We start from the raw sequence: 12,781 nt of genomic DNA, 5'->3' as shown, positions 1-12,781 counted from the left end.
TGTTTAAAAACCAAATAAAATGTTACTGAAGTATAGCCAAATCATGGAGGTTCAAGAAGAGAATACATTTCGTTCATTATTGGGCTGCTATGTTTAAAATGCAAATGAAAAACACAAACTCAGTAATTAGGTCCTTGCTGTATATCCTGACATCAGATCCGGTGTCAAATCCATATCCTCAGATGAGAAAAAATGACAAATAATATCAAATCCAGTTTGGAAAGCAGCAGTGTCTTAATAAAGATTAACCAAACTTTCCAAATGAAGCATTAATCAGGATATGAGAACCTCACCCAAATTAATACTTCTGGAAATGGCAGGGAAGCTGAACAAGAGGGGAAAGATTCAGCATCTCAAAGATCTCATTTAGGATAGGGGTTCTGTGAATATTTTCTAAGCAACTATTTACTGAGAAAATTATCATTAATTGCAAGCAAAGTGTACAATAGGCCGTGCATAAAAACTATTGGCATTGATAGTATTCCGTATAGGATGAAGGCAAGTGGCCTGAACAATTGTCTTCATTCAAAACTGGGTGGTACGGTGGCACTGCTGTCTCACAGCGCCAGAGACCTGGGTTCAATTCCCACCTCAGGCGACTGTCTGTGTGGAGTTTGCACATTCTCCCTGTATCTGCGTGGGTTTCCTCCGGGTGCTCCGGTTTCCTCCCACAGTCCAAAAATGTGCAGGTCAGGTGAATTGGTCATGCTAAATTGCCCATAGTGTTAGGTGAAGGGGTAAATGTAGGGGAATGGGTCTGGGTGGGTTGTGCTTCAGCGGGTCAGTATGGACTTGTTGGGCCGAATGGTCTGTTTCCATACTGTAAGCAATCTAATCTAATCTACTCCACAAAACTGGAATGTCCAAAGTTGTTTTATCAATTCCATTTTCACACCAAATTTAAGGCACTTTATGTACAATGTATGATCTGGAAAATCAAGCCCAATGCACCAAGTATTGCATATACTTCAGAGCACTCTTGATTCCTCCCTCCCTAAATTCATTGAAGGGTAATTGCAAACAAATGTTACTCAAAGCTGAGATTCAATTCCACTTATTTGCTGAAAGATCGGTACTCAATTCCACAAATAAACCACATTATAAGTCTCACAAAGTAAACAAGACATAATTCAAATCAGATTTCATTAGAGTAGATGCCTTTTTCCCCAGTATTTAAGGCTTTTAATAAAGGAAATCCATCCTGTTTCCAATGAATAAATGACGTGGACTAACTCTTCTGACTGGGTTACCCAGTATCTAGGACCCCCTGAAAAGTCCCAAACTCTGTGTTATAGTCAGAAACCTCAGGGAGTTTTGACTTACTTATCTTTATAATTACTTTATGAAGGAATTAAGACCTTCTCTAGCTCCTTATGAACTCTTAAACTGACCATCTTCTGCTGGCTCCACACTGATCTCCACCTAGTTATAAATCCTAACAACGCCACGAACATCTCAAACCCCTTTCCTTCATCAGGAATTCTGATGAAGGGCTTATGCCCAACATGTTGATTCTCCTGCTCCTCGGATGCTGCCTGACCTGCTGTCCTTTTCCAGCACCACACTCTCAACTCTGATCTCCAGCATCTGCAGTCCTCACTTTCTACTAGACCCTATTTGGAAAGGATACATTCCAAGAAAAAAGAACACAGAATTACGGATAGGACTCAACAAAATTTTGATAATGAAGAAAACAACAGCACGAAATAAAAGCGCTACTTCCCCATGCCAAATGGCTTCCAACCTGGGATCTTAAAGAATATAGATGAGAAAACTGCAATACAAAATTATATCCAATCACCCATAGTTCTCTTTATATGGGAACAGTTACCGTGGAGTACAAAATTACATTGACACTGTTATTTATAAAAGATGGAAGTTGGAAACTAGGGAATTATAGAACGTTTAACATAATGTCCATTGTCATAAAATTGCTAGAATCGATGTCTAAGAATGGGTAACTGAATTTCTTGAAATTTTTCAGCTGACCAGAGGGAGCCAGAATGGATTTTTAAAGGGTAGTCATGTCAGATGAACGTGATTGAAGCTTTTGAAAAGGTAACTGAAATAAACAGGAAGCTGTCCACACATATTATTTTGCAATAACCTCCAAGTGGCATTTGACAAAAGTTCCTCATAAGAGACTGTGAACAAAAATTGAAGTGCATGGAAATGAATGTAAATTTTTTGACCCCAGAGTAACTGGGTGAACAGAAGAAACTAGTGTGTGGGAATAAAGGGCAGGAACTCCAACTGGCACAAAGTGATTCAGGGCGCCCCAACTAAGAGCTGTGTCAGGCCTCAACTATTCACTGTTTTCATTAACAATTTAGATGATAGGATCAAAAGCCACATATCCAGTTTTGTCATTGACATAATAGCAGCATATATAGAAGCAAAAAATGACAGAGGAACATTAATAGATTCAGTAAATGGGCAAAGGAATATCAAAGGAATTTCACTGTAGCAAATGCAATGTCATCCAAGTGGGGTTTAAAATTGATAGAACAGGATATTTTTTAAATGCTGAAAGACTCGAAACAGTGGTGATCCAAAGAATTCCAGGAGGAAGCTGGCATGTACAGAGATCATGATGGATGGAAAATATTTTTGTTTTAGAAGTGTCAAGAATGTTGACTATCTCAAAGACTAGAATACAAAGCGGCAAACGTAACGCTATAACTTTCCAAAATCCTCTTTGGAGCATATGCAAGGTATTGGGAGCAGTACCATTCTTTAGAACAATTGTATTGATCTTTCACGATATGCAGAATATATTTAACAAAATGATACTCAGAGTTATGATAAGAGATTACACAAACTGGTGCTATATACCCTTGAAATTAGTAAGGGGTCATTTGGTTGAAGTTTTAAAGATGTTAAGGAAAATGATAAGGTGACATGAGGAAAAATATTTCTGCTGGTTGAGGAAATTAGAAAGAGTGGGCACCGTCCAGAAATTTGGAGCTACACCTTTCAGAAATGATATTAAAAAAATACTTCTCCTCAGAAAGGGTTGTTGAAGTTTGGAGCTATTTTCTGACAATGCAATTGATGCTACGTTAATTGCTAATTTGAAATCTAATAATTTTTTGTTAATCAATGATATTGAGGTCAATGGCCAAAGGCAGATAGACTGAATTAGTTCAATAATCAGCCAGAACCTTATTGAATGACAGAACGGGTTCAGTGGGCTAAAAGGTGTACCCTCTTCCTATGTCAGCCATCCATATCTTAATGTATTCAATTTCTTCCCTCTCCACCAAGCCTCCTTTATAACAACTTAAGTACTCATGCTTTCCATGTTTTGTACATAATTTTACCAATCTTTACTATCTTAATGGTTTTTCCATTATTTTATTCAGTAATCATCACAGGGATTTTACCAGTCATTTGTAAAGTTAAAATCCTGTACCGTAACATCTTCTCTGCCTCTTCTCGATTCACCACTGTATCCGTCACTGCCCTCCCACATTTTGTCGGAGTACAAGCTGTGAAACAGAAAAAGGTTGACAATCAAAACAGAAAATCTCAATGCAAAGTGGTTCAATTGGCAGATGATATATGAGTCACAATCATTTTCTTAGTTTGCAATTTAATTAGACTTAAAAATACTCTTTATTCCAAAGAGTAGGTGCTTCTACTCTTTGAAATAAAGAGTGTTAGTTGATTATTTCAAAGGATTTTGCATCATTGGATTTGAAGCATTTCACAGGAGAAATCATTTCAATTGGATTTATTCTCATTAACTCCAATTGCAAAGTTAGCCTGAACAATTCTGACAGCCTGAATTCGAAACTTCAACTAATCAGGCATTATTTCCACCCATTCATGGTTGCACATGTCCTTGAGGCAAAATGTTTTCAGTTGAGCATTTGTCTTCTGAGAGTTGTGGCTGCAGTTTTACTTCCAAAACAAAATAAAAAGTTATGTACAACAAGTTAGCAAAGTACAGCTTTCAAATTTTTTTTAAATTTTCCTCACTTGCGTTCTCGGGAAAGATTAGTTGGTCTCTTATGTTAACTTTTACACTTTGAAGCTTCACCACAAAAAGGCACTATATAAAAACAACTTTCTTTCATTAGCTGTGCAACAGTTTGGCATGTCCTGTGGTTGTGAAAATACTACAAGTTTTACGTTCCTTTCTCTATATGCCTATTAGGTTTGATCTCCCCACTTCATGTAACGGAAGGTAAAGAGATGTCTTGATCATGAGGCTACATATTGTGAAGATATATCAAGCTGCTGTTGCTGGTGAAATGAATGCCTAGATTTAGATTACTAGATTCAAGCTAGGTCCCAGAGTTGTTGGGTCGTAGTGCCACATTACATGAAGGGAGGTTTCCTCACTGTGAAGGTGAGGCTGTATTTTCACAAGGACCATTCAATGGTTATTCCTGGCAAATCAGTGGGAGATTTAGATGTCTGCTGCAGATGAAATGGTGAGAACAACATCACATAGATAACTCTTATTTTCCTTCACCACCTTGTGCAGGGAGCAAGTCTGACAGCTCTCCTATTAAATGGGATGTAATTGCTCATTTCATAGAAATTAGCTGCAAAATGTTACTTCCCTATAACTAAAGGTGAAACAAAATCAGAATAATCAAAAACTGTGTTCACTAATCACAGTTTCTGAAATTACGTTCAGAAACAGCTTTCACTGTTTTGTCCACTCAAATTACTGTGTGTGTTACTCAATCAGTTTTTACCTTTTGACTTGATCTGTTAATAAATACTGTACAGGGTACACATTTATTACAGCTGGTGCTAGTATTCCGCTTATTCAATTGAGAACTTGTTGTTCTTTTATTAACCTAACCCTGTTACAATAGGTCAAATCCTTGAACAAGTATTCTTTCTCACTTTCAAGACTATGCAATTAACAAGTAACATTATTGGAATGTGCGAATAAGATCTGTACTTGTTAAATGAAATAAATAATAACTACAGTGAGTCATCGTGAAGCAAAAAGGACATAACCCAGGAATTCGATGTGGTAACAGTCCTTGAAATAAACACATTGAGAGAAGTTACAAACTTGCATATAAAGAATTTGATAACAATTTAACTTTAAGTAGCCAACAGAAAGACCCAATGTTAAAGAAAGCAGACATCACAATACCCTCCTTTCAAAGGTGGGGATAGCATGTTATTTAATTGTTGCTTAGTGACTACTACATGTATCAAATATAAACTTACTTATTTATTGGTTACCTGTGACAAGGGAGTTCAGTTAGCTCATTTGATTGAAAGCCTGATTTGCAATGCAGACCGATGACAAAAGCCTGGATTTGAGTCCCGCTACAAAGTCATAGAGATGTACAGCATGGAAACAGACCCTTCGGTCCAACCCGTCCATACCGACCAGATATCCCAACCCAATCTAGTCCCACCTGCCAGCACCTGGCTCATATCCTTCCAAACCCTTCCTATTCATATACCCATCCAAATGCCTTTTAAATATTGTAATTGTACCAACCTACACCACTTCCTCTGGCAGCTCATTCCATACACATACCCCATCTGTGTGAAAACGTTGCCCCGTAGGTCTCTTTTATATCTTTCCCCTCTCACCCTAAACCTATGTCCATTAGTTCTGGGCTCCCTCACCCCAGGGAAAAGACTTTGTCTATTTATCCTATCCATGCCCCTCATAACTTTGTAAACTTCTATAAGGTCACCCCTCAACCTCTGACGCTCCAGGGAAAACAGCCCCAGCCTGTTCAGCCCCTCCCTATAGCTCAAATCCTCCACCCTGGCAACATCCTTGTAAATCTTTTCTGAACCCTTTCAAGTTTTACAACATCTTTCCGATAAGGAGAACAGAATTGCACGCAATGTTCCTACGGTGGTCTAACCGATGTCCTGTATAGCCGCAACATGACCTCTCAACTCCTGTACTCAATACTCTGACTGATAAACGAAAGCATACCAAACACCTTCTTCACTATCCTATCTACCTGTGACTCTATTTCAAGAAGCTATGAACCTGCACTCCAAGGTCTCTTTGTTCAGCAACCATTAAGTATATAAGTCCAGCTAAGATTTGCTTTACCAAAATGCAGCACCTCACATTTACCGGAATTAAACTCCATCTGCCACTTCTCAGCCCATTGGCCCATCTGATCAAGATCCTGTTGTAATCTGAGGGAACCTTCTTCGCTGTCCACTACACCTGCAATTTTTGATGGCTAAGGATTCTCCTCCTATCCTCTCCCTTCACCTCGGGCATGGTGACTCTCAAGTAAAAACACTACCTGTTGTCTCTGATCAGAGTTTAGTCCTATAGTACTCTGGGACTACGGCAACAACAAATAGTGATTGGACCAAAGAGAGTCATACAGCACAGAAACAGACCCTGTGACTCTGTGCCCCCTGCACCAGCTCCTCAGCGACATATTCATCCGCTCTGACCTTCTATTCCTCCTCTCATTAGCACATGGCACCAATAGTAGTCCAGATATTATTACCCTTGAGATCTTGGTTTTAATCTCCTTCCTAGTTTCCTGTATTCGCTCTGCAGGACATCATCCCTTTCTCTACCTATATCATTGGTACCAATATGCACAATGACCTCCTGCTGGTCACTGTCTCTTTTCACAATATTCTACCCCCTCTCAGAGACATCCTTGACCCTGGCACCAGGAAACAACACACCAACCTGATGTCTCACTGACAGCAGCAGAAACATCTGTTTGTGCTCCTGACTACACGGTCACCCAATATAATCGACCGCTTGGAACCTGACATCATCCTCATTAGGGTGATTCAACTGCAGAATATAAGTTTGATTAGAAAAACCCAGGATTTTTCACAAAGTGGCCATGATCAGAGGACTGGGCACATTGAGCAAAGCATGATATACTTCCCAAAGACTGTGCAGCAAAGGATTTTCAGACTAATTTCAGGATTGAGGGCCTGCGCTATATGGTGAGATTGAGGATACTGGCCTACGTTCGCACAGCTAGACAAATGAGATGTCTGACAGAAATATTGGGCTGTTAAAAATTCAAACATATTCCTTCACTTAAATTTCAGCTTTCAGAAAACAATGAAATTTAAAATTAAGTTTTTCTTAAAAAATCGTCACTTTGTTAACAATTAATAATTACAATAAGTACAATTTAATTTATAGCTACAATATAACTGTCTAAATGCTCTGACACCTTCAGGCATCTATGGATTTGTACACCAAAGTCCCTTTGTGCTTCAGTACTCCCTAAGGACCTACTATATATTGTATATATCCTTTCCTTATGAGACCTACTAAACAGAATTCATTCACACTTATCAAACCTACTAACGATTCCTTCTACGTTCACATCCAAATCATTAACATACAATACAAACAGCAGGCTTCCAATCACATAACCAACCCTCCACCATGATTTGGAGATGCCAGTGTTGGACTGGGGTGTACAAAGTTAAAAGTTACACAACACCAGGTTATAGTCCAACAGGTTTATTGGAAGCACTAGCTTTTGGAGCGCTGTTCCTTCATCAGGTGGTTGGGGAATATAAGCTTATTCTTATATAACTCTCTGAAAGCTATTGCTTCCAAATAAACCTATTGGACTATAACCTGGTGTTAGGTGATTTTTGATTTATTTATCCTCATATCTTCTGGAACCTCACCATGCCAAATGAAATTCCCAACAATAATGTCTTTCTCCTTCATGAACATAGATGACAAAGGTTCATTTAAGAGCATATCCACGTCCTCTGGCTCCACACACAGATTGACCCTTTGGTCTCTAATAGCCCCCACTCATTCCATGGTAATCTTCTGGCTCTTAATGTATTTATAAAATGCCTCAGAGTTTTCCTCAATCTTATCTGACAAAGATATTTCCTGGTTCCCCTTTGACCTCCTAATTTCTTTTTCAAAGCCCCTTCTGCACTCTCCATACTTTGAAGTTCCTCTCCTGTTTTTAATGCACTGAACCTAACATTTGCTTTCTCCTTTTTCTTCATCGAACCCTTGATATCCCTTGACATCCAAGGTTCTCTGCCTCAGCCTCATTCCTGATGAAGGGCTCTTGCCGGAAATGTCGATTCTCCTGCTCCTCAGATGCTGCCCAACCTACTCTGCTTTTCCAGCACCACACTAGACTCTGATCTCCTGCATCTGCAGTCCTCACTTTATCCAAGGTTCCCTGGACTATCTGCCCTTGCCCTTCACTCTTAAAGGAATACGCTGGCCCTGAATTCTCAACATACTACTTTTAAATCACTCCCACTTTTCAAATGAAGACTTACCTGCAAGTAGCTGCTTTCAGCCTATGCTTGCCGGATCCTGTCTAATGGTATTGAAATTTGCCTTCCCCCAATTCAGTCACTTCGTGCAGAAGTTATCTTTATCCCTTTCCATCATGACTTTGAAACTTACAGAGTTATGGTCACCTTTCCCAAAGTGCTCACTCACTAAAACTCCAACCATTTGACCAGCTTCATTCCCTAAGATGAGGCCTTGCACTGCCTCATCTCCAAAAGGCAACCAACTGCACAAAAAGCTCTCCCAGATGTAATTTAAAAATTTCACCCTATCTAATTCATTCACACAAAGGTGATCCTAGTTAATGCTAGCAAAGTTGAACATTGTGTGAAAACCCAAAACACCATTTTAATTATGTTTTCTCCTGATAATCAGATCATGAGCCCCACACATACCAAGTTTGTGTAGCAAGCACATATCAACATAAAAGAATAATTAACAAATCCAAATAAGACCAGGTTCCACAACATAGCATGATTTATTTCCTTAATTAACGTTCTGATTTCCCTCAGGATGCCGTGCATAGATTCTAATTAGCTGCTATGTAGAATAAAAGAGCAATAGACTAAATGCTAGGTGGCATCGCACTTCTTTATAAGAAAGATCATATTATTTTGATTCACACAGTGCAATTTTATGAAGTGCCAATAGCTTTTGCTAAATAACTAAGGAGACAAAAAAAATGAAAATGTTTCAGGTAGCCATTTTTATATTTATATTTTTATTTCCACAATAATATTTTACAGTTGCAAAGATCTGCAATATGACATATTTGAGCAGCAATTCAGGTTTTGAGACTTGTTAACCCTGCCAAGTAAAATTCTATTCCATACTGTCAAACAGCACTCAATCTCATTTCTTATTTTCACAAAGACAATTACAGCTCTGTTTTAATTTTGCTCTCTAGAAGATAATTTATATTTCTCCTCTATGGAAGTCATATAGACTTTGACTGCATTTGGTTAGAACAAGTATCTAAACATAACCTTACATCAGTAGTAAGGAAAATGCTTGAATCTATTATAAATGATTTGATAAATGGACACTTGGATAATAATGATCAGATTGGGAGTCATCAGCATGGATTTGTGAATGAGAAATTGTGTTTCACCTGAGGGTGTTACTAACAGAAATGTTCAGGAAGAGTCAATGGATGAAACATACTTAGATTTTCAGAAAGATTTTGATAAAGTTCCCGACAGGAGGATGTTCAGCAAAATTAAATCATGTGTGATATAACATATGGACATGGATTAAGGGTTAGCTAACATGTAGAAAACAGATTAGGAATAAACAGGTGTTTCTCTAATTGACTGGCTGTGACTAGTGGAGGAACATAAGGATTGGTACTTGGGCCCAAGATGTTCAAAATATACCAATAATCTGGATATGGGGACCAAATTTAATACTTCCAAATTCACAGATGATACAAAACCAGATGAGAATGCATGCTGTGAGGAAGCTAAAAAGTGGCTTCAAGAGGATTTAAACAGACCTAGTGAGCTGACAAGAATGAAGCGTTGAAGAATATAATGTGGAAAAATATGAGTTTATTCACTTTGATAGGAGGAACAGATGTGCAGAGTATTTTGTAAATGGTAAGAGATTAGAAAGTGTAATTGTCAAGAGACTAGAATATCACTGTCAATAAGTCACTGATGCCTATCATGCAGGTGGCAAGAAATTAGAAAGGCTAGTCATATGTTAGCCTTTATCACAGGAGGATTTGAGTACAGGAATAATTAAATCTTGCTTCAATTGTATAGAACCTTGATTAGCCAGCACCTGGAGTACTATGTACAACTTTGCTGCCATTACTTTCAGTCACCTTTCGTTCCCTGCAGAGATGACAAACTAGCCACATATGGTTCACTTGTTATGCATTCTGCACATTCTGGATTAGTGGTACTGGAAGAGCACAGCAGTTCAGGCAGCATCCGAGCAGCAGTAAAATCGACGTTTCGGGCAAAAGCCTTTCATCAGGAATACAGTAGGCCTGCAACGGAGTTAGTACCAACGCTGGAGGAATGAGACCCTGAAGTAGCCAGTCAATGACTAGTTAATGGTCTCAATGGCGGGGTTAATTAATTCAGGACAAGTCGGGGAGGCAGTAGGGTTCAGATACGTCACCTCAATTAACTAAATACCCATCTCACCTTCAAGCTTTCCATAGGACAGGGTAGAAGATTCTGCCATTTGTTTGTGCTGAGAGAGACCCTTGATGTATAAATGTGGTGCAAATTTATTGGTCATGTAAAAAACTAAAAGTTGACCACTAACATTAGAATTTACTTAATATTGATTTTAGTTTGTCTGCTACTGTTATAGTCTTGCCTTGCAACCTTTTACGTCAATGCAAACCTCTTCTTAAAAGTTATTGGCTTCTACAGAAATGGTAAAAATTCAGGGCTCTTGCAGGATACAAATCCCGATGCTGGGAACAAGCCACTGGAATTTGCCAAAATTTAAACAGACAAGATTTCACACTTGCTTTAAAAATCAGCATGGCTATTTTTCTTGCTCAAACATTTCTGGAGACGAGTGACCGGTCTGTGCATGTCTTGCTATTGTTATTAAAGATCATTTAAAAGGTGCTCACAGAGGACTCGGGAGTAGAATTGAAAGCAGACATTAAAAAAGTAGAGATTAATGAAGTTTTAGCTGAACACCTGAACCTTGAAGAAGAGAAACCGATCTGTGGTCGAGTTAGTTCAAATTCAGTTGCAAATTAAATAACTGGAATTCAAAACAAAACTGACAAAATTTAAATTGGAAAGGGAGAATAAAATAAACAGATTCAAAGACTGTAACTGGAGAGAAGAGAAAGTGATGGAAAGGGAAAAAACTAAGAAAAGAAAATTTTGAATTCTCTAGAGAAAATGAATCAAGGCCATTTAAACTTGACTGATAGAAGCATTGATTACGTGAGTAGGGAGTGTCAGGAAAATATTGTGGCAAAACAAACATCATCTCAGTTTTAGATTTGATAAGGAATATTCATCTAGCGATTAGATTCACTGAAGAAAGAATTGAAATGGAGTTAGCAGTGCCTGGGAAAATTATTACAACTTGTTACAATGGCCAAAAGAAATTTGGATGGCCAGTGTGATCATGGGGAAAGCATGAGAAGTATACTCCTCTCTTTCAGATGTACAGACTCATGATTATATATTGCGAAGTGCTGTTCTCAGAAGCTGTTCTCAGGAAAATATTTAGACGAAAAACCAAGATTTTTGTGGAATTTGCTAATGGAAAGGTAATTATGTCAATGGATAATATCACAAAAAAAGGCTGAAATAGATTTTGTTCATGAAAGAACTTTGGGAGTAAGGTATGACCTCAAAGACTAAAACATTTTAAGGCTAATAGCAGACACTGTAATGATTTATGATTGCAAATTATCTCACAAGCACATGAGGAGTAGTAAAACTTTGTTAACAAACCCATACACAAACTGGAGATATTAGAAATTTGATAATGAACAAAACATTAATGAAAGTTAGGTCTCAGAATCTATGAGCTAACTAGAAAAGAGTTTCATAAATTTTTTTATTCTATCAATCATCGATATAATCTTGGAAAAGCTCAATAAGGAGATTTTACTCAACAGGAGAATGAATTGTTGGAACAAAAGAAGCGCTGTTAACCCTGTATCTTCTGGTCAGGAAATGTGAAAGTTTAAATCATGGAAACAAATTTACATACAAAATTGAGGATAATGGTGGGAAGTTGGGACAATGGAACAGACTGACAACAAATGGTTAATGGTAATTAAACAAATTAAAGTTGTCTGAATTATACCTGCAGACTGAACCTGAACAAGAGCTATCAAAGCAGTTAGCAGCTGAACTTGATGTTAATGATGAAACAATGGAAAGCATTACTTTAAAACTGAAAGACTCAGTTACGTCCTATAATACCTTGGAGCTACAAGGAAGGGTTTGCGTTGTTGATTGTGAATTGTCATCACCATGTGAAGAGAGGTAACTCAGGTCTGGATGTTTTCCTCCTCCTTCTGAAGAGAGCTCAACGGGTCTTTTGCTCTATTAATTTGTGCTCCTTCCCTCTTCCCCAGTCCTGATGAAGGTTCTCGGCCTGAAACGTCGACTTTCCTGCTTCTCCGATGCGGTCTGATCTGCTGTGCTTCTCCAGCTCAACATCTACTTACCCTGGCTTCAGCATCTGCAATCCTTACTGTCTCTAACTCAGGTCTCCTCTTTTTAACCCCATCTTGTTTAGTTACAAAAAATATCCCGAATTATTTTGAGCATGCAGCTACTGCACTTCAAGTCAAACACAGTATTGGTCAAAATTAAGGAGCCAATTACAAGGTTTTCTTGAGTAAAAGGAAGAGGAAATTTGTTACTTACTAACCCTGAGAAAAATTGTACCACATAAACAAATACTATCAAGTTTAAAAAGGAGAGTGTTTGATATGGATGGGAAGAATAAAGGCTACACAGTTTTAATGTTCTTAGAGTCCTTGAGATTTTTAATCTAAGA

The 12,781-nt window shown here is 38.2% G+C and overlaps 1 protein-coding gene across 2 annotated transcripts in view; it reads right to left on the bottom strand.

Moving 5' to 3' along the window:
- Window positions 1-12,781, bottom strand: part of ogfod3 (2-oxoglutarate and iron dependent oxygenase domain containing 3) — a 145,292-nt gene that overhangs the window by 98,709 nt on the left and 33,802 nt on the right. For both annotated transcript variants that reach the window (XM_043714604.2, XM_043714605.2), the window contains exon 3: window positions 3,416-3,491. In XM_043714604.2, the coding sequence (XP_043570539.1) occupies window positions 3,416-3,491 (76 nt within the window). The remainder of the gene's footprint in view (window positions 1-3,415; window positions 3,492-12,781) is intronic.

The sequence above is a fragment of the Chiloscyllium plagiosum genome, unplaced genomic scaffold, assembly GCF_037043375.1.
Source record: "Chiloscyllium plagiosum isolate Xiang-an unplaced genomic scaffold, Cpla_swu_hap1 HiC_scaffold_25, whole genome shotgun sequence".
Taxonomy (NCBI): Eukaryota; Metazoa; Chordata; class Chondrichthyes; order Orectolobiformes; family Hemiscylliidae; genus Chiloscyllium; species Chiloscyllium plagiosum.
The sequence above is the reverse complement of the archived record's forward strand: the minus strand, read 5'-3'. Positions and strand labels throughout refer to the sequence as shown.